We start from the raw sequence: 26,894 nt of genomic DNA, 5'->3' as shown, positions 1-26,894 counted from the left end.
CCTGTAGAGTGACAAAGACCTGTCCACTTCCTGTAGAGAGATAAAGATCCACCCCACTTCCTGTAGAGTGCCAAAGATACACCCCACTTCCTGTAGAGTGCCAAAGATCCACTCCACTTCCTGTAGAGTGACAAAGATCCACCCCACTTCCTGTAGAGTGACAAAGATCCACCCCACTTCCTGTAGAGTGACAAAGATCCACCCCACTTCCTGTAGAGTGACAAAGATCCACCCCACTTCCTGTAGAGTGCAAAAGATCGACTCCACTTCCTGTAGAGTGACAAAGATCCACCCCACTTCCTGTAGAGTGACAAAGATCCACCCCACTTCCTGTAGAGTGACAAAGATACACCCCACTTCCTGTAGAGTGACAAAGATCCACCCCACTTCCTGTAGAGTGACAAAGATCCACCCCACTTCCTGTAGAGTGACAAAGATCCACCCCACTTCCTGTAGAGTGACAAAGATCCACTCCACTTCCTGTAGAGTGCAAAAGATCCACTCCACTTCCTGTAGAGTGACAAAGATCCACCCCACTTCCTGTAGAGTGACAAAGATACACCCCACTTCCTGTAGAGTGACAAAGATACACCCCACTTCCTGTAGAGTGACAAAGATCCACCCCACTTCCTGTAGAGTGACAAAGATACACCCCACTTCCTGTAGAGTGACAAAGATACACCCCACTTCCTGTAGAGTGCCAAAGATACACCCCACTTCCTGTAGAGTGCCAAAGATACACCCCACTTCCTGTAGAGTGACAAAAATACACCCCACTTCCTGTAGAGTGACAAAGATTCACCCCACTTCCTGTAGAGTGACAAAGATACACCCCACTTCCTGTACAGTGACAAAGATACACCCCACTTCCTGTAGAGCAGGGGTCTCAAACTCGGCTGGGTATATGGGCCGCACATGGAAAAAATTTGATTTTGGGGGGCCGCATTCTTTGTTCAATGTGACATTTTTAGTGATACCATTTTTTTTGTATACACCTTTTGAACATTTTTGCCGTGTTTATTTTTTTATGGCTTGGGTCGTTATGGATGTGGCGATAATAAACGTGCACTTTTTTGTGTTTACTTTAGTTTACATATAAAACAGCATTTTTAGTGCCCAATATTTTTTCATGCTTTATTTTATTTTTTATTTTTTTTACAATTTTATTTCCCCCAATTGGCCACATACAGTAATATTGTCTTACAATTAGCATCATATAGTAATAATGGAAAACATCTTGTAGTAATGTTCCCCATCCAAGTCCCCATCTTGTACTAATGTGCCCCATCCAGGTCCCCATCCTGTGGCTATGTGCCCCATCCAGGTCCCCATCCTGTGGCTATGTGCCCCATCCAGGTCCCCATCTTGTGGTTATGTGCCCCATCCAGGTCTCCATCTTGTGGTTATGTACCCCATGCAGGTCCCCATCCTGTGGCTATGTGCCCCATCCAGGTCCCCATCCTGTGGCTATGTGTCCCATCCAGGTCCCCATCTTGCGGCTATGTACCCCATCCAGGTCCCCATCCTGTGGCTATTTGCCCCATCCAGATCCCCATCCTGTGGCAATGTTCCCGATCCAGGTCCCCATCTTGTGTCTATGTGCTCCATCCAGGTCCCCATCTTTTGGCAATGTTCCCCATCCTGGCGCCCATCTTGTACTAATGTGCCTCATCCAGGTCCCCATCTTGTGGCTATGTGCCCCATCCAGGTCCCCATCTTGTGGCTATGTGCCCCATCCAGGTCCCCATCTTGTGGCTATGTGTCCCATCCAGGTCCCCATCTTGTGGCTATGTGCCCCATCCAGGTCCCCATCCTGTGGCTATGTGCCCCATCCAGGTCCCCATCTTGTGGCTATGTACCCCATCCAGGTCCCCATCCTGTGGCTATTTGCCCCATCCAGATCCCCATCCTGTGGCAATGTTCCCGATCCAGGTCCCCATCTTGTGTCTATGTGCTCCATCCAGGTCCCCATCTTTTGGCAATGTTCCCCATCCTGGCGCCCATCTTGTACTAATGTGCCTCATCCAGGTCCCCATCTTGTGGCTATGTGCCCCATCCAGGTCCCCATCTTGTGGCTATGTGCCCCATCCAGGTCCCCATCTTGTGGCTATGTGTCCCATCCAGGTCCCCATCTTGTGGCTATGTGCCCCATCCAGGTCCCCATCTTGTGGCTATGTGCCCCATCCAGGTCCCCATCTTGTGGCTATGTGTCCCATCCAGGTCCCCATCTTGTGGCTATGTGCCCCATCCAGGTCCCCATCTTGTGGCTATGTGCCCCATCCAGGTCCCCATCTTGTGGCTATGTGCCCCATCCAGGTCCCCATCTTGTGGCTATGTGCCCCATCCAGGTCCCCTCTTGTGGCTATGTACCCCATCCAGGTCCACATCTTGTGGCTATGTGCCCCATCCAGGTCCCCTCTTGTGGCTATGTGCCCCATCCAGGTCCCCTCTTGTGGCTATGTGCCCCATCCAGGTCCCCATCTTGTGGCTATGTGCCCCATCCAGGTCCCCATGTTGTGGCTCTGGTCCCCATCTTGTGGCTCTGTGCCCCATCCAGGTCCCCATCCTGTGGCTATGTGCCCCATCCAGGTCCCCTCTTGTGGCTATGTGCCCCATCCAGATCCCCATCTTGTGGCTATGTGCCCCATCCAGGTCCCCTCTTGTGGCTATGTGCCCCATCCAGGTCCCCATCTTGTGGCTATGTGCCCCATCCAGGTCCCCTCTTGTGGCTATGTACCCCATCCAGGTCCACATCTTGTGGCTATGTGCCCCATCCAGGTCCCCTCTTGTGGCTATGTGCCCCATCCAGGTCCCCTCTTGTGGCTATGTGCCCCATCCAGGTCCCCATCTTGTGGCTATGTGCCCCATCCAGGTCCCCATGTTGTGGCTCTGGTCCCCATCTTGTGGCTCTGTGCCCCATCCAGGTCCCCATCCTGTGGCTATGTGCCCCATCCAGGTCCCCTCTTGTGGCTATGTGCCCCATCCAGATCCCCATCTTGTGGCTATGTGCCCCATCCAGGTCCCCATCCTGTGGCTATGTGCCCCATCCAGGTCCCCTCTTGTGGCTATGTGCCCCCTGTGCTGTTCTTCACACACATAAAATAGAAAAAAAAGATGATTCTCACCTGTCCTCCGTTCCCTCGGCGTCCTTCCTGCAGATGTGGCCCGCAGGCACCACAGAGTCAGACCCCTTGACGATCCCGACCTGGTCCAGGAGGAGCCGCTGACAGCAGCGCTGCATTGCCGCACAGAGACTGTCTCCCAGCACAGCATTTTCAATGTCAGCCGCCGGCCAATCAGAGGCCAGCAGCTGACATCTGCATATGGCAATGACGTCATACTCGCTGCGCCGACACGCAGATATCAGCTGCTGGCCTCTGATTGGCCAGTGGCTGGCATTGGAAGTGCTGTGCTGGGAGACTGTCTCTGCGCGGCAATTCAGCGCTGCTGTCGGCGGCTCCTCCTGGACCTGGTCAGGATCATCAAGGGGTCTGTGCCTGCGGGCCGCATAAAGCAGCCTCAGGGGCCGCATGCGGCCCGCGGGCCGCGTGTTTGAGACCCCTGCTGTAGAGTGACAAAGATCCACTCCACTTCCTGTAGAGTGACAAAGATACACCCCACTTCCTGTAGAGTGACAAAGATACACCCCACTTCCTGTAGAGTGCCAAAGATCCACTCCACTTCCTGTAGAGTGACAAAGATACACCCCACATCCTGTACAGTGACAAAGATACACCCCACTTCCTGTAGAGTGACAAAGACCTGCCCCACTTTCTGTAGAGTGTCAAAGATCCACCGCACTTCCTTTAGTTTGACAAAGAGCTGCCCACGTCCTGTCGAGTGACAAAGACTGAGCCCACCTCCTGTAGAGAGAAAAGAACTGCCCTCGTTCCCGTAGAGTGACAAAGAGCTGCCCACTTCCTGTCGAGTGAGAAAGAGCTGCCTAATTCCTGTCAAGTGACAAAGACCAAGTCCACCTCCTGTAGAGAAAAAATACCCACCCCACTTCCTGTAGAGTGTCAAAGATCCACCGCACTTCCTGTAGAGTGACAAAAATAGGTCTCCACTTCCTGTAGAAAGACATAGACCGGTCTCCACTTCCTGTAGCGAGACAAAGACTTGGCCCAGTTCTTGTAGAGTGACAAAGCCCGAGCACACCTCCTGTAGAGTGACAAAGACCCATACACTTCCTGTAGAGTGACAAAGACCTGTCCACTTCCTGTAGAGAGATAAAGATCCACCCCACTTCCTGTAGAGTGACAAAGATACACCCCACTTCCTGTAGTGTGACAAAGATACACCCTACTTCCTGTAGAGTGCCAAAGATCCACTCCACTTCCTGTAGAGTGACAAAGATCCACCCCACTTCCTGTAGAGTGACAAAGATCCACCCCACTTCCTGTAGAGTGACAAAGATCCACCCCACTTCCTGTAGAGTGACAAAGATACACCCCACTTCCTGTAGAGTGACAAAGATACACCCCCCTTCCTGTAGAGTGCAAAAGATCGACTCCACTTCCTGTAGTGACAAAGATCCACCCCACTTCCTGTAGAGTGACAAAGATCCACCCCACTTCCTGTAGAGTGACAAAGATCCACCCCACTTCCTGTAGAGTGACAAAGATCCACCTCACTTCCTGTAGAGTGACAAAGATCCACCCCACTTCCTGTAGTGACAAAGATCCACCCCACTTCCTGTAGAGTGACAAAGATCCACCCCACTTCCTGTAGAGTGACAAAGATCCACTCCACTTCCTGCAGAGTGACAAAGATACACCCCACTTCCTGTAGTGACAAAGATCCACCCCACTTCCTGTAGAGTGACAAAGATCCACCCCACTTCCTGTAGAGTGACAAAGATCCACCCCACTTCCTGTAGTGACAAAGATCCACCCCACTTCCTGTAGAGTGACAAAGATACACCCCACTTCCTGTAGAGTGACAAAGATCCACTCCACTTCCTGTAGAGTGCAAAAGATCCACTCCACTTCCTGTAGAGTGACAAAGATCCACCCCACTTCCTGTAGAGTGACAAAGATCCACCCCACTTCCTGTAGAGTGACAAAGATCCACCCCACTTCCTGTAGAGTGACAAAGATCCACCCCACTTCCTGTAGAGTGACAAAGATACACCCCACTTCCTGTAGAGTGACAAAGATCCACTCCACTTCCTGTAGAGTGCAAAAGATCCACTCCACTTCCTGTAGAGTGACAAAGATCCACCCCACTTCCTGTAGAGTGACAAAGATCCACCCCACTTCCTGTAGAGTGACAAAGATCCACCCCACTTCCTGTAGAGTGACAAAGATCCACCCCACTTCCTGTAGTGACAAAGATACACCCCACTTCCTGTAGAGTGACAAAGATACACCCCACTTCCTGTAGAGTGACAAAGATCCACTCCACTTCCTGTAGAGTGCAAAAGATCCACTCCACTTCCTGTAGAGTGACAAAGATCCACCCCACTTCCTGTAGAGTGACAAAGATCCACCCCACTTCCTGTAGAGTGACAAAGATCCACCCCACTTCCTGTAGAGTGACAAAGATACACCCCACTTCCTGTAGAGTGACAAAGATCCACTCCACTTCCTGTAGAGTGCAAAAGATCCACTCCACTTCCTGTAGAGTGACAAAGATCCACCCCACTTCCTGTAGAGTGACAAAGATACACCTCACTTCCTGTAGAGTGACAAAGATACACCCCACTTCCTGTAGAGTGACAAAGATTCACTCCACTTCCTGTAGAGTGACAAAGATACACCCCACTTCCTGTAGAGTGCCAAAGATACACCCCACTTCCTGTAGAGTGACAAAAATACACCCCACTTCCTGTAGAGTGACAAAGATCCACCCCACTTCCTGTAGAAAGACATAAACTGGCCTCCACTTCCTGTAGAAAGACAGACTGCCACTCTGGAGTGATTTTTTAAGCGATAAGATAAGATAATTTTGAAATAAAGTGATCTGTAGATTTGTCTATTTATCATATGACCTATAAAATGAGATCAAATTATGTATAAATGCTGAGACTATTCAGGTAAGTGGCAACTGCTTTTCAGAGTCAGAAATGTGCTCACATTAGTTGTCACTTCCCTTCCCCCACTCATCATACACAGTACATTACTCAGCAGGGGGCGACACTGCGCACAGGAGACGCTCCACACTAAAGAGAATATGAAATCAAGGCTCTATCTTTGGGTCTGATGGGTGATAAATTGAAAATAGGAATAAAGGTAATTAGGTAAATTCTATGTATAAAATGTCTTTACACTGTAATCTAGGAATGTTTCTTCTGTCGCTGATGTTAAATGCAGTGCTATCTGGACTTGCCCTTTAAGTGTAGGTATTTCCTATAAGCGACTATACAGGGGAGGGGGAGGGGTTCTGCTGTTTGTGTCCTTTCTTGTCCCAATATTTATAAAAATGATGAATAGAAGTCAGCGATTCAGAACACCGGGGCTTCTCGCCCCATTTATTTTCAGACCCGTCCACACAGACATAAATACCACATTTTATAAACTCAGGAGATGTCTCAGTAGAGTTTTGTGTGAGGTGAATTGAGGACACGGGGACGGCACCGTACAATGAAGAGGAATTATTATAGGATACTGACCGCCATATGACAAGAGGACGTTCCGCAGATCAATGCCAGACGGGACGTGATTGGCTGATTTTCACATGGCAGGTTATATCCGGTCACATCGGCACCGATCACTCCTGATCAAGAAACAAAAGGGAATTATAGGGGCAGGAAAATAGCCAAACGGGTAAATTACTAAATGCCCCTCTAGTAAAATACTGATATCATTGTAAAAAAAAAAAGATGAATTTGTATTAGATATACAAAAATTAAAAAATTAAAAGGGATATCCAGCTGAAGCTTAATAAATGAGAGAGAAAAGCAGCTGAAGTTGGGTTATTCAGTGAGATAAAGACATCTTCCTATTTGGTGGCGGCAACTGGCTTTTCTCTTGCACGGAGACAATCCTGGCTTCTGTGGCTACTGTCTGTGCGTAGAACTGCAGCACAGGACCAGTCTAAGGGTACGATCCCACTGTGGCTACAAATACTGTCCAGCTATGGGGGGAAATGAGGGCACAAGCTAGGGGATACAATAAGAGGTAACCAATAAACTTGTGCACTCAATTACATCCATGTATGAGCGTGGTCTTTGACCACATTTGTCAGCCACACCGTGGAACCTTACACCAGGAAAGTGGCAAATCCGACAGGAGTCAACAATATGCCATGGCTAAAAGGGTTATTCCCATGAGGGGTCTTCAGGAACGCACCGTTCTCCAGCCTCCCGGCTTCCTGTTTGGCGGGGGGTAATGAGCTCCCGATGATTGACAGCTCGGACCAGGAGCCTGAACTGTGTGATCTCCCATGATACTAGAAGAGACGGCAATATCGGAGGAGCTCAGGGGGACTAAAGCTATGCAGATCCAGTGATTCCTCCAGCTTCAGAGCAGTGCTTACAACCTCTATAGCAAAAACCTTGCAAGTGCTGCATTTCTTGCCTAGGAATCAGTAACATTAAAAGTTGCTCGTTCTTGAGAATGGAAAGGATTTTTAATAATAGGTAAATTCATGCACTTTGCAATTTTTCCTATTTCTGATGATGAGAAAAACCCTTTAAAAAGTTCAGCAGTTTGGTGATTCAGTTTCTCACCATTTTCTGGTTTCCATGCTTGCTGGGGAAAAGGCAGTTGCACTCCTAAATGATTGACAGTGTGAACAAGTGGCATGGTTGCGCTACTGGCCTCAACTATGCACTCGAGATGCTGAAAGCGGATACAGCTTTGCCTTTGCAATATGAGCCAGGAGAGATTCAGCCAGCTTCAGAGCAGCACTTACAAGATCTATTATAAAAAGCTTGTAAGCACTGCTCAAGTTCAGTCAGTGCTCCTAAAACGAAGTGTTGGCCAGTAATCTAGACAATGAGCCATAAACAAAATAAAAAATCCCCATGTTCTTGGGAAATCAGTTCTTGGTAACGAGAGATGATATTAATAACAAGTATGTTACAAAGTTGCCTGTTTTTACAAGCACGTTGCAATTTTACCCATTTGAGATCATGAAGATAATAACCCTTTATGCTTTATTTCCATCAAAACAGAAAACCCCTTAATGGTATATATTTCCATCTTGTACAGTGATGACATATTACTAGGATATGCAATCACTTTGTAATTGTTGAGGGTCCGACTAGAAGGACCCCGACAATCCAGTACTGGATTGGCACCGCTGCAGAACGACTGAAGATTGGTGGGGAGCCCAAGCGACGGATCCTAACTGAACATGAAGTGATGACATAAGACATTACTTAATAAGATGGGAATATCCCTATCACAACATTTTATATAATTATAATATTAGAGGTAATAAAAGAGTAAAACATTATATTACAAATCATGGATTATTATTATTAAATCAGGTTAGAATCTAAATAATAACAAATGAACAATAGGATTATTACCTATTGTATTAGCTATGTTTTATCTTATTATTGGGGCCCCCTTGTCCTGGTGTGATCGGGGGGATCCAGAGCCCTCGTTCTTGCACACAATGGTGGACTGCTGTTAATGAGGCAGCTGTATAAGCATCGCATTTTATAACCCCCAATTAATATGGAGAACCAGTTGTATAACAGCTGTGGCTGAAAACCTGATTAACTGCGACACGAGCCCTAAGAGCAGCTGCGAGCCCATCGAGCGCAGACTGTGGAGCCAGTGTGTACCTGTCGCTGCACCGCGCTCGCCCCTCCACATGTTATTGGAAAATGGTTGCAATTTAAGCATTTCCTGAGGCTGTCAGCACCTCCTCAGCCGGAGCAGACCCCAGACTCACCGAGCGTCCCACTGGAGACGATTCCCCCAAACACTGCAATCATTTCTCTACATTCCCACGAATATTTAACCGGCATCAAGTTAAAAGAGTAAAATTCGCAGCTCAGGACAAAGAAGAACAGCGAAGAGCCATGAAATGTTATTTTCTGTATTTTAATACCAGTTCAGTTGTGGATTTCAGCTGTGAACTGGTGTATCTAAGTCTATCATGTGTGATACTGTCTGCTGAATGGGTGTATCTACAGTCCGGCTCTCCATTATTTATTTCTGTACACTATCTTCAGAAATAAATGGAAATGTACCAAAGTTATATCCTCAGGATTTTTTAATTAGTGGTCCAAAGTAATACAACAAAAAAACATTGTTTTTCAACTTCCATGTTGCAATTTCAAAGAAGAAACAGAATAACCATCATGTGCAGTAATAAAGGCCCCCCTAATTAATACTTGGTTGCCCCCCTAATTAATACTTGGTTGCCCACCCTTTGGCATTGCTGACAGCCTCCAGACATTTCTTGTAGAAATCTATAAGCTTCTTGCTCTTCTCAGCTGGGATTTTCTCCCACTCTTCCTTTGCAGTTTGTTCAAGCTCTTGAATGTTTGCAGGGTTCTTTTTCCCAATGGCAGATTTCAGCTCATCCCAAAGATTTTCAATGGGATTGAGGTCAGGACTCATTGCTGGCCATTTTAAAACAGTCCATTTTTTATTTTTCAACCATTCCGATGTACTTTTGGATGTGTGCTTTGGGTCATTGTCTTGCTGGAGGACCCATGATCTTTGACTCAAACCAAGTTTTCTTACACTGGGTAGGACATCTCGCCCTAAAATCTCTTGATAATTCTCTGATTTCATGATTCCTGTGATACGGTCAAGGCCTCCAGTACCAGACACAGCAAAGCAACCCCACAGCATTATGGATCCTCCAGCATGCTTAAATGTTGGTAAGGTGTTATTTTCCTTATAAGCTTCATTGCGCCGTCTGCAAACAAACTGTTGCTTTGCATTGCCAAAAATCTCTATTTATGTTTCATCTGTCCACAGAACATTTTCTTAGAAGGATTGTGGTTTGTGAAGGTACTCTTTGGCAAAGATCAGTCGTTCCTTTTTATGTTTTTTCTTCAGCAATGGTTTCTTCCTTAGCCTCCACCCATAAAGCTCTGTTTGGTTTAGTGTGTGGCATATGGTACTTGTTGAAACCATAACCCCAGACTGTTCCAGGTTGGCCTTCATGTCTTTGGATGTTTGACATGGTGTTTTTTCCACCATTCGCACCAACCTTCGAAGACCTCTCTTGGTAATTTTCCTCTTCCCCCATGTCCAGGGAGGTTCTTGACGGTTCCATTATTGGCAAACTTCTTAATAATATTGCGCACTGTTGAAACTGGGATACCAAGGTCTTTGGAGATGGCCTTATACCCTTTGGAAGTCTTGTGTTTGCTAATAATAGCAGTTCTGATGTCCTCAGACAGTTCCGTTATCTTCACCATTGTGACAAAGGAACAGGGCCTACCATGAGGCATTTTAAAAAACTGAAGTCATCATTCATTGGCTAATTCATGTCACATGGGCACCGACAATTAATCACAGGTGATTTTGTGATTTACCACAGGCGAGTCAAAATGTGTTTCCATACTAAATTAATGTAAAGGTGCCAATACCAGTGACACAGAAAGCTTTAGGTTTTTCTATTCTTCCCTCCCATTGTTTTTTGCTTTAAATTATCGTTTATCATTTGCTCTTTTGTATTTAACACAAGTGCTCAGGGAATATTCCACATTATGTACTTAAACTTCATGGGTGGCAATAATGATGAGCAGGACTGTAAGCCTATCATGTGTGATGCTGTCTGCTGAACTGATGTATCCAAGTCTTTCAAGTATCTAAGTATCATGTGTGATACTGTCTGTTATACAGGTGTATCTAAGTCTATCAAGTGTTATACTGTCTGCTGAATGGATGTATCTAAGTCTATCATGTGTGATACTGTTGGCTGTACTAGTGTATCTAAGATACTGTCTCTTGAACCGGTGTATCCAAGTCTGTCATGTGTAATATTGTTAGTTGAACTGGTGTATCTAAGCCTGCAATGTGTGATACTATCCACTAAGCTGGCCTATCTAATCCAATTCTATGTGACACTGTCTTGTGAGCTGAGTATCTAAGCCTATAATGTCTGATAATGTCCCTAAGCTATGTGTGGATAAACATGGCGTCCCAGCTGCCGGCTTGCAGATGAGCAGAGAAGCATTTTAGCGAGGAGTGTTGCACCCACACGCTGAGAAAAAGAGCAAGAGAGTAGTTAAATGGGCAGAGTATACTCATGTAGTGCCAAAGGACCCTGTGGGGATGAGATTAACCAGCAGACCCGAGGCTGTAAGACAAAAAGAGTCTGAATGGTGCTGCTCGGCAAAAGGTGACTACAACTCCTGGGAGACAAGCTGATGCAAGAGACGTGAGACCCAACCTACTGCTATCATAAGTTAAATGATACCTGTCATTTCAGGTGACTTTTCCAAATAAGTTGCCTGTGTACACATAAGGAATAACACTATTTCTGCCCATGATATGACTTCTAATTTTTTTTTACCAGTTTTCCCCTCTCCAGGCTCCATCTCTAATTTTCAGTTGTGTCTGAGCTAGTGGGTGGAAACTAGCTGCTAAGATGTCTTATATACACAGCACACACAGACATGATTGATTCCTGGTCTCCTGTCTCTATGTAACACATGTTCAGAAGTAGCAGAAGCAGCATGGAGGATATTATACAAAAGTACTGAGCAGAGTAGATGTGAATCCAGCAATTGAAGTGAGATAAATATTTACTAGAAAGCAGCAACACTGGTCTGTGTGTTTGTGACTATCTTTCTGATTCTGCTACCCCTTCTACCTCACCCGCCTCCATATACTTTAATTTGGGGCCATATTCTTGTGTGCGCAGAGTATTGTCATGTGCCCAATACTTATTTACAGTCAAGAAAAGTCATGCATTCATGAAAGGCAGTGGCGTAGTAGCCATAAGGGGCAATAGTAGTACTGTGCTGCGTCCAAATATGTGACAGGTGCATCCCCAGTAGAGCATATAGATCATGGAACTGCATAAGTGAATGGGAAAAACTCAGATATACTTTTCAGGATTTGATCAGAAAAATGAAAAAACTTTCTTTTAGGGCAAAAGGTCAACGTGAGCCCCCCTTACCCGTCCCATATATTGTATTGGAGCGGTGTACGCCCTGTGCTGTATACAGAGGAGCCCCTTCCCAGTTCCCGTGATTTTCTGGCTGTTTTTTATCACATCCTGACACACGAAGAATAGCAATGATTACTTCTGGCAAAACTTAGTGTAATTTCTCCTTTTGGCCCAACTTACCGAGCCCCCCGGCGTGAGCGTCAATGAGGGAAGCTGCCACAGCGATCCCTTCTGGAAGACCAAGGTCACTGGCAGCTTGTGAAGTAAGGTTATTCCCAACTGAAACTCCTGGAGACACAACTCGGTTTCCTGGGCAGACGGAGGATAAATAACAAGAGTTCACACTGATAAACAGAAATAAAGCAGATTTTCTCTGTAATACGTCCATAAAAGTGGCTCCCGACCAAAAGCTGATGCAACCGAGGTGCTTATCGCACAATAATACACTGGTGGACTATTTATCCTACAGGGGGCGCTAAATATCCTGCCAGGTGATGGTGAAAAGACATTGCCATGCTGGCATCAGCAAAGGAAGCTATGGGCTGGCTCATATTTACTAAGGTTGGGGGCAGCTTTATAAAAATAGTAGTCTCTAAAAATATTTATGATATCTTAGGTAAAAAAAACAAAAACAATAAAGATAGCCTAAAATGCATAAAAATATGTCTCGTTTCTACTCAAATGATTCTTGCCCTTTTATGTGACATCTATAGAATAAGAAGTCAAGTGTGTGTACATGAGGAATAGAGCTACTCAGGCCATTTTATGACTTGTATCCTTCACGATTCACCAGGATTCCTCCTTATAGACTGTATCTGTAATTTTCAGTTGTCTCTGAGCTAGTGGGACCAGACTACCTTCTATGAGCTCTGACATACATAGCACACAGAAACATGAGGGATTCCTGCTCCTCTGTCTTTATGCAGCACATTTTCAGTATCTTTGGCAGCATAGAGGACATTATACAGCAGTACTGGACAGTGTAGATGTGAATCCAGCTCTGGGATGAGATAAAACACTTTCTCTCTCAGTTTGCTTCTTCCCTCCTTCTCTCCTCCCATCTCCATAGACTTCAATAGGCTACTGTAATCTGATCTCTCAGTGAATTGGAACTCTATTTTATTTTGGCCAAGATGGATTTTAGCAGATCTCATAGTGAATGGTGAGAGCAGGGGGGATGAAAAGTGGCTCATGAGTGGAGAAAGGAGCAGATTTGCTGATAAGATATATTAAAGTTTCTTATATTCGCTTGTACCATTGATTTGTGCTAAGTTTGTTGAGATGACAATAATCTTTTGAATACGTAGGGGGTTCACTTATTTTGTCACCAGAGACATGAATTACATGAGTTTTAAATGGGATATCCCATTCTGACAACCCCAGTCTATATACCCTATTAGGACTCATGGACACCATAGAGCGGGGCCCCAGTTCAGGCAGCTTTGAGCTGTCCTTATAGTACACAGACATCTGCATCTCCGCCATGTAAATGACATTTTCCTTGCCATGGAAATGCCTAAATGGCCGTGACTCCCCCAGGTTGGATCGTCAGCCAGGAATCAGCATTGATTTAATGATATAATATGATGGTTGCCGGCTGCACACGGTCATTTTTTGCAGTCCTGGGCATATGGACACATACGGCCGGATAAAAGTCTCCATAAGATTTAGAAAGCAGCAGCAACTGAAACATTATGGCCGCCATAGTGAAAGAAGCTTTCTTTCCCAATAAAAAACAAATGTCATCTTCGCACTCAGCAGATTTCTGATGTTCTGGGATGATGAATTACGCTGCGACTAGCGCTAGGGTCAGGCCGTCTCAGGCGGTTGGGAACCAGATGTTTTGGCATAAATCGTGGACACAGTTTGTGTTATATACAGTTCAGCTGTTTAAAAGGGACATGAGGATATGCACTGATTTACCTTGTGTGCGGGGCATTACTGTGGGACCCCACACAGGAATGCAGATTATAGGGGCTAACAAATTAGTTCTATGGTTCAAAAAAAGACTCCGGTCCATCAAGTTCAGCCTTTCCCCACCAGTACTCCATTCTCTATTGCTAGATTACTTATATTCCACAATGCCGTTTGTTGTAAGAAAAGCATCCAGCCCTTTATAAATGCTGTTACAGTGTCTGCCATTATTACCTCTGACTGCTCTAACTGTAAAGAACCCTTTCCTGTTTATCTGCCGGAATCGCCTTTCCTGCACCCGTAATGAGTGCCCCTAGGCCCAGACTTATCATTTTGGACCAGACAACCCCTTTAATGTACAGTGGGGAAAATAAATATTTAATACACTGCCGATTTTGCAAGTTTTTCCACCTACAAAGAATGGAGAGGTCTGTAATTTTTATTGTAGGTACACTTCACCTGTGAGAGACAGAATTTAAAAATAAAATTCAGAAAATTACATTGTATAATTTTTACCTAATTAATTTTCATTTTATTGCATGTAATAAGTATTTGATACAATAGAAAAACAGAACTTAATATTTGGTGCAGAAACCTTTGTTTGCAATTACAGAGGTCTGACATTTCCTGTAGTTCTTGACCAGGTTTGCACACACTGCAGCGGGGATTTTGGCCCCCTCCTCCATACAGATCTTCTCCAGATCTTTCAAGTTTTGGGGCGGTCGCTGGGCAACATTGAGTTTTAGCTCCCTCCAAAGATTTTCTATTGGGTTCAGGTCTGGAGACCGGCTAGGCCACTACAGGACCTTGAAATGCTTCTTACAGAGCCATTCCTTAGTTGCCCTGGCTGTGTGTTTCAGGTCATTGTTATACTGAAAGACTAAGCCACAACCCATCTTCAATGCTCTTACTGAGGGAAGAAGGTGTTGGCCAAAATCTCGCGATACATGACCCCATCTATCCTCCCTTCAATACGGTGCAGTCAACTTATCCCCTTTGCAGACAATTACCCTCAAAGTATGATGTGTCCCCCACCATGCTTCACGGTTGGGACAGTTTTCTTGGGGCTGTACTCATCCTTCTTCCTCCAAACATGGTGAGTGGAGTTCATACCAAAAAGTTCTATTTTGGTCCAATCTGACCACATGACCTTCTCCCATGCCTCCTCTGGATCATCTAGATAGTCATTGGCAAGCTTCAAACGGGCCTGGAGATGTGCTGGTGTGAGCAGGGGGACCTTGCGTGCCCTGCCAGATTTTTATCCATGATTGCGTAGTGTCTTACTAATGGTAATGTTTGAGACTGTGGTCCCAGCTCTCTTCAGGTCATTGACCAGGTCCTCCTGTGTAGTCCTGGGCTGATTCCTGACCTTTCTCAGAATCATCCTTACCCCACAAGGCGAGATCCCGCATGGAGCCCCAGACCGAGGAAGATTGACAGTCATCTTGTGTTTCTCCCATTTTCTAAGAATTGCACCAACAGTTGTTGCCTTTTCACCAAGCTGCTTGCCTATTGTCTTGCAGCCCATCCCAGCCTTCTGCAGGTCTACAATTTTGTCCCCGGTGCCCTTAATCAGCTCTTTGGTCTTGGCCATGGTGGAGAGGTTGGAGTGTAATTGATTGTGTGGACAGGTGTGGACAAGTATTAAGTTTTGTTTTTCTATAGTATCAAATACTTATTTCATGCAATAAAATGCAATTTAATTATTAAAAAATTATACAATGTGATTTTCTGGATTTTATGTTTAGATTCTTTCTCTCACAGGTGAAGTGACCTACGAGAAAAATTACAGACCTCTCCATTCTTTGTAGGTGGGAAAACTTGCAAAATCAGCAGTGTATCAAATACTTATTTTCCTGTACATTAAAGGGGTTGTCTGGTCCAAAATGATGTCTGTAGTCACTCTGAATGACTCATATCTCATATCTATCTCTCAACCACATCACTAGACAACAGGACACAAGGAAAATTAGCTTTGTCTTTCCCACCAGAAGAAGGCTTCACCACAGTCTCATCACTGCTAACCCAGTATATCGGGCAGTAACCAATACACCATTTGCATACATTTTGTCCACTTTGTGAACCAGACTTTTTCTCATCCGTTATTGTAGTCTGTACGTCCTATTCTGACCACATTAAAAAGCAAAGAAGAAATAGTTTTCCCACAAGCCTGACCTCATAAAACTAGAGAGTAACACTGACTCTGAGAAGAGCAGACATTGTTACTGAGGCCACAAAAAGAAACAATGTATCATTAATGTCAGTGCAGATGCTCTTCTTCATCCTGGAAGTGCAGGGAGCGCCCAAGAATGAACCCGCCGCTATGAGCCGGGATAATATCTGAATATTTACAGTCAACAAGCTAAGTATTCAAGAAAGAAAATGCATTGAGAGAAACGCTGTGTTCCCAACAGACACCGACCGCACAGCTGGAAGGAGTTTAATGGACGGCTCAGAATTCTGCCATCTCTGCAGCTTTTTCTCAAGTCAGCTGCGCAGAATGTAAACACGTCGCATGGAGGACACAACTACTAATTATTACTTCTAGGGGCCAGCCAATCAGCAAACGACGCTCACGTATGGGTCTATAATTGATGGCTTTGTGGAAATGGAACCTTATAACTTATTATACATAGTTTAATTTCCAACCTTGGCTGAGACATCAAATCTGTAAATTAAATTTCCCCACAAAAGGTCAATAATGCTAACAAACTGCACACAAAGTGGAGAATAGAGGTAACATGTCAGATATAAAGGTGCAGAGGTTGTCATAAATGACAGTGTATGTCTAAACATAAGCTTACAATTCTTTTAATTCATATTTTATAATAGATTATAGAGTAGAGATGAATTAATAACTCTAAATACTTCAGAGCCAAAATTTCCCTACTTTAGATAGACCCTGCATAGAGCAAATCTATAACTACAATAACACTGCACCTATGTACAAGAATATAACTACTATAATACTGCTCCTATGTACAAGAATATAACTACTATAATACTGCTCCTATGTACAAGAATATAACCACTATAATACTACCCCCTATATACATGAATATAACTACTATAATACTGCCCCCTATGTACAAGAATATAACTACTATAATACTGCTCCCTATGTACAAGAATATAACTACTATAATACTGCACCTATGTACAAGAATATAACTACTATAATACTGCTCCTATGTACAAGAATATAACTACTATAATACTGCCCCTATGTACAAGAATATAACTACTATAATACTGCTCCCTATGTACAAGAATATAACTACTATAATACTGCCCCTATGTACAAGAATATAACTACTATAATACTGCTCCTATGTACAAGAATATAACTACTATAATACTGCCCCCTATGTACAAGAATATAACTACTATAATACTGCTCCTATGTACAAGAATATAACTACTATAATACTGCCCCTATGTACAAGAATATAACTACTATAATACTGCCCCTACTTACAAGAATATAACTACAATAATACTGTCCCTATGTACAAGAATATAGCTACTATAATACTGCCCCCTATGTACAAGAATATAACTACTATAATACTGCCCCTATGTACAAGAATATAACTACTATAATACTGTCCCTATGTACAGGAATATAACTACTATAATACTGCCCCCTATATACAAGAATATAACTACTATAATACTGCCCCTATGTACAAGAATATAACTACTATAATACTACTCCTATGTACAAGAATATAACTACTATAATACTGCCCCCTATGTACAAGAATATAACTACTATAATACTGCTCCTATGTACAAGAATATAACTACTAGAATACTGCCCCTATGTACAAGAATATAACTACTATAATACTGCTCCTATGTACAAGAATATAACTACTATAATACTGCCCCCTATGTACAAGAATATAACTACTATAATACTGTCCCTATGTACAGGAATATAACTACAATAATACTGCCCCCTATATACAAAAATATAACTACTATAATACTGCCCCTATGTACAAGAATATAACTACTATAATACTACTCCTATGTACAAGAATATAACTACTATAATACTGCCCCCTATGTACAAAAATATAACTACTATAATACTGCCCCTATGTACAAGAATATAACTACTATAATACTACTCCTATGTACAAGAATATAACTACTATAATACTGCCCCCTATGTACAAGAATATAGCTACTATAATACTGCCCCCTATGTACAAGAATATAACTACTATAATACTGCCCCTATGTACAAGAATATAACTACTGTAATACTGCCCCTATGTACAAGAATATAACTACTATAATACTGCCCCTCTGTACAAGAATATAATTACTATAATACAGCCCCCTATGTACAAGAATATAACTACTATAATACTGCCCCTATGTACAAGAATATAACTACTATAATACTGCCCCCTATGTACAAGAATATAACTACTATAATACTGCTCCCTATGTACAAGAATATAACTACTATAATACTGCCCCTATTTACAAGAATATAACTACTATAATACTGCTCCAATGTACAAGAATATAACTACTATAATACTGCCCCTATGTACAAGAATATAACTACTATAATACTGTTCCTATGTACAAGAATATAACTACTATAATACTGCTCCTATGTACAAGAATATAACTACTATAATACTGCTCCAATGTACAAGAATATAACTACTATAATACTCCCCCTATGTACAAGAATATAACTACTAAAATACTGTTACTATGTACAAGAATATAACTACTATAATACTGCCCCTATATACAAGAATATAACTACTATAATACTGCCCCTATGTACAAGAATATAACTACTAAAATACTGCCCCTATGTACAAGAATATAACTACTATAATACTGCTGCTATGTACAAGAATATAACTACTATAATACTGCTCCTATGTACAAGAATATAACTACTATAATACTGCCCCCTATGTATAAGAATATAACTACTATAATACTGCTCCTATGTACAAGAATATAACTACTATAATACTGCCCCCTATGTACAAGAATATAACTACTATAATACTGCTCCTATGTACAAGAATATAACTACTATAATACTGCTCCCTGTGTACAAGAATATAACTACTATAATACTGCTCCTATGTACAAGAATATAACTACTATAATACTGCCCCTATGTACAAGAATATAACCACTATAATACTGCCCCTATGTACAAGAATATAACCACTATAATACTGCCCCTATGTACAAGAATATAACTACTATAATACTGCTCCTATGTACAAGAATATAACTACTATAATACTGCTCCCTATGTACAAGAATCTAACTACTATAATACTGCCCCTATGTACAAGAATATAACTACTATAATACTGCTCCTATGTACAAGAATATAACTACTATAATACTGCCCCTATGTACAAGAATATAACTACTATAATACTGCTCCTATGTACAAGAATATAACTACTATAATACTGCCCCCTATGTACAAGAATATAACTACTATAATACTGCTCCTATGTACAAGAATATAACTACTATAATACTGCCCCAATGTACAAGAATATAACTACTATAATACTGCCCCTACGTACAAGAATATAACTAAAATAATACTGTCCCTATGTACAAGAATATAGCTACTATAATACTGCCCCCTATGTACAAGAATATAACTACTATAATACTGCCCCTATGTACAAGAATATAACTACTGTAATACTGCCCCTATGTACAAGAATATAACTACTATAATACTGCCCCTCTGTACAAGAATATAATTACTATAATACAGCCCCCTATGTACAAGAATATAACTACTATAATACTGCCCCTATGTACAAGAATATAACTACTATAATACTGCCCCCTATGTACAAGAATATAACTACTATAATACTGCTCCTATGTACAAGAATATAACTACTATAATACTGCTCCCTATGTACAAGAATATAACTACTATAATACTGCTCCTATGTACAAGAATATAACTACTATAATACTGCCCCTATGTACAAGAATATAACCACTATAATACTGCCCCTATGTACAAGAATATAACCACTATAATACTGCCCCTATGTACAAGAATATAACTACTATAATACTGCTCCTATGTACGAGAATATAACTACTATAATACTGCCCTTATGTACAAGAATATAACTACTATAATACTGCCCCCTATGTACAAGAATATAACTACTATAATACTGCTCCTATGTACAAGAATATAACTACTATAATACTGCCCCTATGTACAAGAATATAACTACTATAATACTGTTCCTATGTACAAGAATATAACTACTATAATACTGCTCCTATGTACAAGAATATAACTACTATAATACTGCTCCAATGTACAAGAATATAACTACTATAATACTCCCCCTATGTACAAGAATATAACTACTAAAATACTGTTACTATGTACAAGAATATAACTACTATAATACTGCCCCTATATACAAGAATATAACTACTATAATACTGCCCCTATGTACAAGAATATAACTACTAAAATACTGCCCCTATGTACAAGAATATAACTACTATAATACTGCTGCTATGTACAAGAATATAACTACTATAATACTGCTCCTATGTACAAGAATATAACTACTATAATACTGCCCCCTATGTATAAGAATATAACTACTATAATACTGCTCCTATGTACAAGAATATAACTACTATAATACTGCCCCCTATGTACAAGAATATAACTACTATAATACTGCTCCTATGTACAAGAATATAACTACTATAATACTGCCCCTATGTACAAGAATATAACTACTGTAATACTGCCCCTATGTACAAGAATATAACTACTATAATACTGCCCCTCTGTACAAGAATATAATTACTATAATACAGCCCCCTATGTACAAGAATATAACTACTATAATACTGCCCCTATGTACAAGAATATAACTACTATAATACTGCCCCCTATGTACAAGAATATAACTACTATAATACTGCTCCCTATGTACAAGAATATAACTACTATAATACTGCCCCTATTTACAAGAATATAACTACTATAATACTGCTCCAATGTACAAGAATATAACTACTATAATACTGCCCCTATGTACAAGAATATAACTACTATAATACTGTTCCTATGTACAAGAATATAACTACTATAATACTGCTCCTATGTACAAGAATATAACTACTATAATACTGCTCCAATGTACAAGAATATAACTACTATAATACTCCCCCTATGTACAAGAATATAACTACTAAAATACTGTTACTATGTACAAGAATATAACTACTATAATACTGCCCCTATATACAAGAATATAACTACTATAATACTGCCCCTATGTACAAGAATATAACTACTAAAATACTGCCCCTATGTACAAGAATATAACTACTATAATACTGCTGCTATGTACAAGAATATAACTACTATAATACTGCTCCTATGTACAAGAATATAACTACTATAATACTGCCCCCTATGTATAAGAATATAACTACTATAATACTGCTCCTATGTACAAGAATATAACTACTATAATACTGCCCCCTATGTACAAGAATATAACTACTATAATACTGCTCCTATGTACAAGAATATAACTACTATAATACTGCTCCCTGTGTACAAGAATATAACTACTATAATACTGCTCCTATGTACAAGAATATAACTACTATAATACTGCCCCTATGTACAAGAATATAACCACTATAATACTGCCCCTATGTACAAGAATATAACCACTATAATACTGCCCCTATGTACAAGAATATAACTACTATAATACTGCTCCTATGTACAAGAATATAACTACTATAATACTGCTCCCTATGTACAAGAATCTAACTACTATAATACTGCCCCTATGTACAAGAATATAACTACTATAATACTGCTCCTATGTACAAGAATATAACTACTATAATACTGCCCCTATGTACAAGAATATAACTACTATAATACTGCTCCTATGTACAAGAATATAACTACTATAATACTGCCCCCTATGTACAAGAATATAACTACTATAATACTGCTCCTATGTACAAGAATATAACTACTATAATACTGCCCCAATGTACAAGAATATAACTACTATAATACTGCCCCTACGTACAAGAATATAACTAAAATAATACTGTCCCTATGTACAAGAATATAGCTACTATAATACTGCCCCCTATGTACAAGAATATAACTACTATAATACTGCCCCTATGTACAAGAATATAACTACTGTAATACTGCCCCTATGTACAAGAATATAACTACTATAATACTGCCCCTCTGTACAAGAATATAATTACTATAATACAGCCCCCTATGTACAAGAATATAACTACTATAATACTGCCCCTATGTACAAGAATATAACTACTATAATACTGCCCCCTATGTACAAGAATATAACTACTATAATACTGCTCCTATGTACAAGAATATAACTACTATAATACTGCTCCCTATGTACAAGAATATAACTACTATAATACTGCTCCTATGTACAAGAATATAACTACTATAATACTGCCCCTATGTACAAGAATATAACCACTATAATACTGCCCCTATGTACAAGAATATAACCACTATAATACTGCCCCTATGTACAAGAATATAACTACTATAATACTGCTCCTATGTACGAGAATATAACTACTATAATACTGCCCTTATGTACAAGAATATAACTACTATAATACTGCCCCCTATGTACAAGAATATAACTACTATAATACTGCTCCTATGTACAAGAATATAACTACTATAATACTGCCCCTATGTACAAGAATATAACTACTATAATACTGTTCCTATGTACAAGAATATAACTACTATAATACTGCTCCTATGTACAAGAATATAACTACTATAATACTGCTCCAATGTACAAGAATATAACTACTATAATACTCCCCCTATGTACAAGAATATAACTACTAAAATACTGTTACTATGTACAAGAATATAACTACTATAATACTGCCCCTATATACAAGAATATAACTACTATAATACTGCCCCTATGTACAAGAATATAACTACTAAAATACTGCCCCTATGTACAAGAATATAACTACTATAATACTGCTGCTATGTACAAGAATATAACTACTATAATACTGCTCCTATGTACAAGAATATAACTACTATAATACTGCCCCCTATGTATAAGAATATAACTACTATAATACTGCTCCTATGTACAAGAATATAACTACTATAATACTGCCCCCTATGTACAAGAATATAACTACTATAATACTGCTCCTATGTACAAGAATATAACTACTATAATACTGCTCCCTGTGTACAAGAATATAACTACTATAATACTGCTCCTATGTACAAGAATATAACTACTATAATACTGCCCCTATGTACAAGAATATAACCACTATAATACTGCCCCTATGTACAAGAATATAACCACTATAATACTGCCCCTATGTACAAGAATATAACTACTATAATACTGCTCCTATGTACAAGAATATAACTACTATAATACTGCTCCCTATGTACAAGAATCTAACTACTATAATACTGCCCCTATGTACAAGAATATAACTACTATAATACTGCTCCTATGTACAAGAATATAACTACTATAATACTGCCCCTATGTACAAGAATATAACTACTATAATACTGCTCCTATGTACAAGAATATAACTACTATAATACTGCCCCCTATGTACAAGAATATAACTACTATAATACTGCTCCTATGTACAAGAATATAACTACTATAATACTGCCCCAATGTACAAGAATATAACTACTATAATACTGCCCCTACGTACAAGAATATAACTAAAATAATACTGTCCCTATGTACAAGAATATAGCTACTATAATACTGCCCCCTATGTACAAGAATATAACTACTATAATACTGCCCCTATGTACAAGAATATAACTACTGTAATACTGCCCCTATGTACAAGAATATAACTACTATAATACTGCCCCTCTGTACAAGAATATAATTACTATAATACAGCCCCCTATGTACAAGAATATAACTACTATAATACTGCCCCTATGTACAAGAATATAACTACTATAATACTGCCCCCTATGTACAAGAATATAACTACTATAATACTGCTCCTATGTACAAGAATATAACTACTATAATACTGCTCCCTATGTACAAGAATATAACTACTATAATACTGCTCCTATGTACAAGAATATAACTACTATAATACTGCCCCTATGTACAAGAATATAACCACTATAATACTGCCCCTATGTACAAGAATATAACCACTATAATACTGCCCCTATGTACAAGAATATAACTACTATAATACTGCTCCTATGTACGAGAATATAACTACTATAATACTGCCCTTATGTACAAGAATATAACTACTATAATACTGCCCCCTATGTACAAGAATATAACTACTATAATACTGCTCCTATGTACAAGAATATAACTACTATAATACTGCCCCCTATGTACAAGAATATAACTACTATAATACTGCTCCTATGTACAAGAATATAACTACTATAATACTGCCCCTATGTACAAGAATATAAGTACTATAATACTGCTCCTATGTACAAGAATATAACTACTATAATACTGCTCCTATGTACAAGAATATAACTACTATAATACTGCCCCTATGTACAAGAATATAACCACTATAATACTGCCCCTATGTACAAGAATATAACCACTATAATACTGCCCCTATGTACAAGAATATAACTACTATAATACTGCTCCTATGTACGAGAATATAACTACTATAATACTGCCCTTATGTACAAGAATATAACTACTATAATACTGCCCCCTATGTACAAGAATATAACTACTATAATACTGCTCCTATGTACAAGAATATAACTACTATAATACTGCCCCCTATGTACAAGAATATAACTACTATAATACTGCTCCTATGTACAAGAATATAACTACTATAATACTGCCCCTATGTACAAGAATATAAGTACTATAATACTGCTCCTATGTACAAGAATATAACTACTATAATACTGCTCCTATGTACAAGAATATAACTACTAAAATACTGCTCCTATGTACAAGAATATAACTACTATAATACTGCCCCCTATGTACAAGAATATAACTACTATAATACTGCTCCTATGTACAAGAATATAACTACTATAATACTGCTCCTATGTACAAGAATATAACTACTATAATACTGCCCCTATGTACAAGAATATAACTACTATAATACTGCTCCTATGTACAAGAATATAACTACTATAATACTGCCCCCTATGTACAAGAATATAACTACTATAATACTGCCCCTATGTACAAGAATATAACTACTATAATACTGCCCCTATGTACAAGAATATAACTACTATAATACTGCTCCTATGTACAAGAATATAACTACTATAATACTGCCCCCTATGTATAAGAATATAACTACTATAATACTGCTCCTATGTACAAGAATATAACTACTATAATACTGCCCCCTATGTACAAGAATATAACTACTATAATATTGCTCCCTATGTACAAGAATATAACTACTATAATACTGCCCCCTATGTACAAGAATATAACTACTATAATACTGCTCCCTATGTACAAGAATATAACTACTATAATACTGATCCTATGTACAAGAATATAACTACTATAATACTGCCCCTATGTACAAGAATATAACTAATATAATACTGCTCCTTATGTACAAGAATATAACTACTATAATACTGCCCCCTATGTACAAGAATATAACTACTATAATACTGCTCCCTATGTACAAGAATATAACTACTATAATACTGCCTTTACTTATTTTTAACATTAACTTGAATTTTAATTTTATATTTGTAGAGTAAGAAGAGGAAAAAGCGTAGTGAATAGAGGACGGGTTTTCTGTTATAGCTGATGATCACTATATCTCTACAGTGTAATGAATAGGGGGGGGGTGTTCATTTTTTAAAAATTGTTTAAATAGCAGTTCCATTTACAGCTGTCTGTGGCGGGGGTTCTGATCCGGGTGTGATGCTTGTTCATAGTGGGGGGTCTTAGACTGTCAGACAGAAGCCCTTGAACTTGTGGATTCTCAGCTGCTGGGACAGACTGACCTTGCTGACACTTTGACTTCAGTAGGTTTAAAGCTTGGAACCGACATCTCACCCTTTTAGACTATTGATGACATGTTTTGGTAATAACCTGTCACTTTGCTGTTAAACAAGTTTATAAAGCTCCGGCCATTGTTACCATTTATAGACAATTTTGGCTGTAGGAAAACAAACCTTCATCCAATCTCAACTAAAAGGGAGATAAATGGCTGCAGCCTGCCGGTCATATAACATCAGTCAACTATTACTAGCTAGGTACAAATCAGGACAAGAATACTGTATATGACTTTTAAGTGATACTAGTCAAAGGGGGTGGGGCTGTGACAACCTTTAAATCATTTTTTGAAACAGTAAGCTAGTTGTCACCAATGGAAAATAAGAGTATAACAGTACAAGAAAAATAAATATTTCTCTGGTCATAAGGATTCAGAAAGATTAGTAGAGTAATTAATCTGACTTGTTTAGTTATCCCTAAATAAGAAGAACTCCCCTCTGATGACTGTATAAATCTGTATGCAATGAGATCCCTGAGGTGGTGGCTGCATAAATCTGTATGTAGTGCGCTCCCTCTAGTGATTGCTGTATAAATCTGTATGTAGTGAGCTCCCCCTAGTGGTGGCTGTGTAAATCTGTATGCAGTGACCTCCCCCTAGTGGTGGCTGTATAAATCTGTTTGGAGAGACCTCCCATAAGCGGAATCAGTATAAATCTGTGACGCACCCCTGGGCCTGTGTCGCACAGCGTTGCGCATGCAGGAGCTTACCCGGAGCCGGATCTGTTGAGGGTTGTAGTCTCGTGGCGGTGACCCGGTCCGTGCCCAGGG

At 40.2% G+C, this 26,894-nt stretch overlaps 1 protein-coding gene across 3 annotated transcripts in view; it reads right to left on the bottom strand.

Annotated features, from left to right (window-relative positions):
- Positions 1 to 26,894, bottom strand: part of FGGY (FGGY carbohydrate kinase domain containing) — a 367,685-nt gene that overhangs the window by 205,851 nt on the left and 134,940 nt on the right. For all 3 annotated transcript variants that reach the window (XR_012247734.1, XM_073643734.1, XM_073643735.1), the window contains 2 exons: positions 12,217 to 12,345; positions 6,614 to 6,717 (listed from right to left, as the gene is read on the bottom strand). Coding sequence is in view for 2 of the 3 variants with exons in the window: in XM_073643734.1 (XP_073499835.1) it covers positions 6,614 to 6,717; positions 12,217 to 12,345 (233 nt within the window). In the remaining variant the exon portion in view is untranslated. The remainder of the gene's footprint in view (positions 1 to 6,613; positions 6,718 to 12,216; positions 12,346 to 26,894) is intronic.

Source organism: Phyllobates terribilis, unplaced genomic scaffold (assembly GCF_046119375.1).
Source record: "Phyllobates terribilis strain yellow unplaced genomic scaffold, ASM4611937v1 Scaffold_8__6_contigs__length_399053987, whole genome shotgun sequence".
In the NCBI taxonomy this organism is placed as follows: domain Eukaryota; kingdom Metazoa; phylum Chordata; class Amphibia; order Anura; family Dendrobatidae; genus Phyllobates; species Phyllobates terribilis.
Note: the sequence above shows the minus strand (reverse complement) of the source record. Positions and strands in the feature narration are given on the sequence as shown.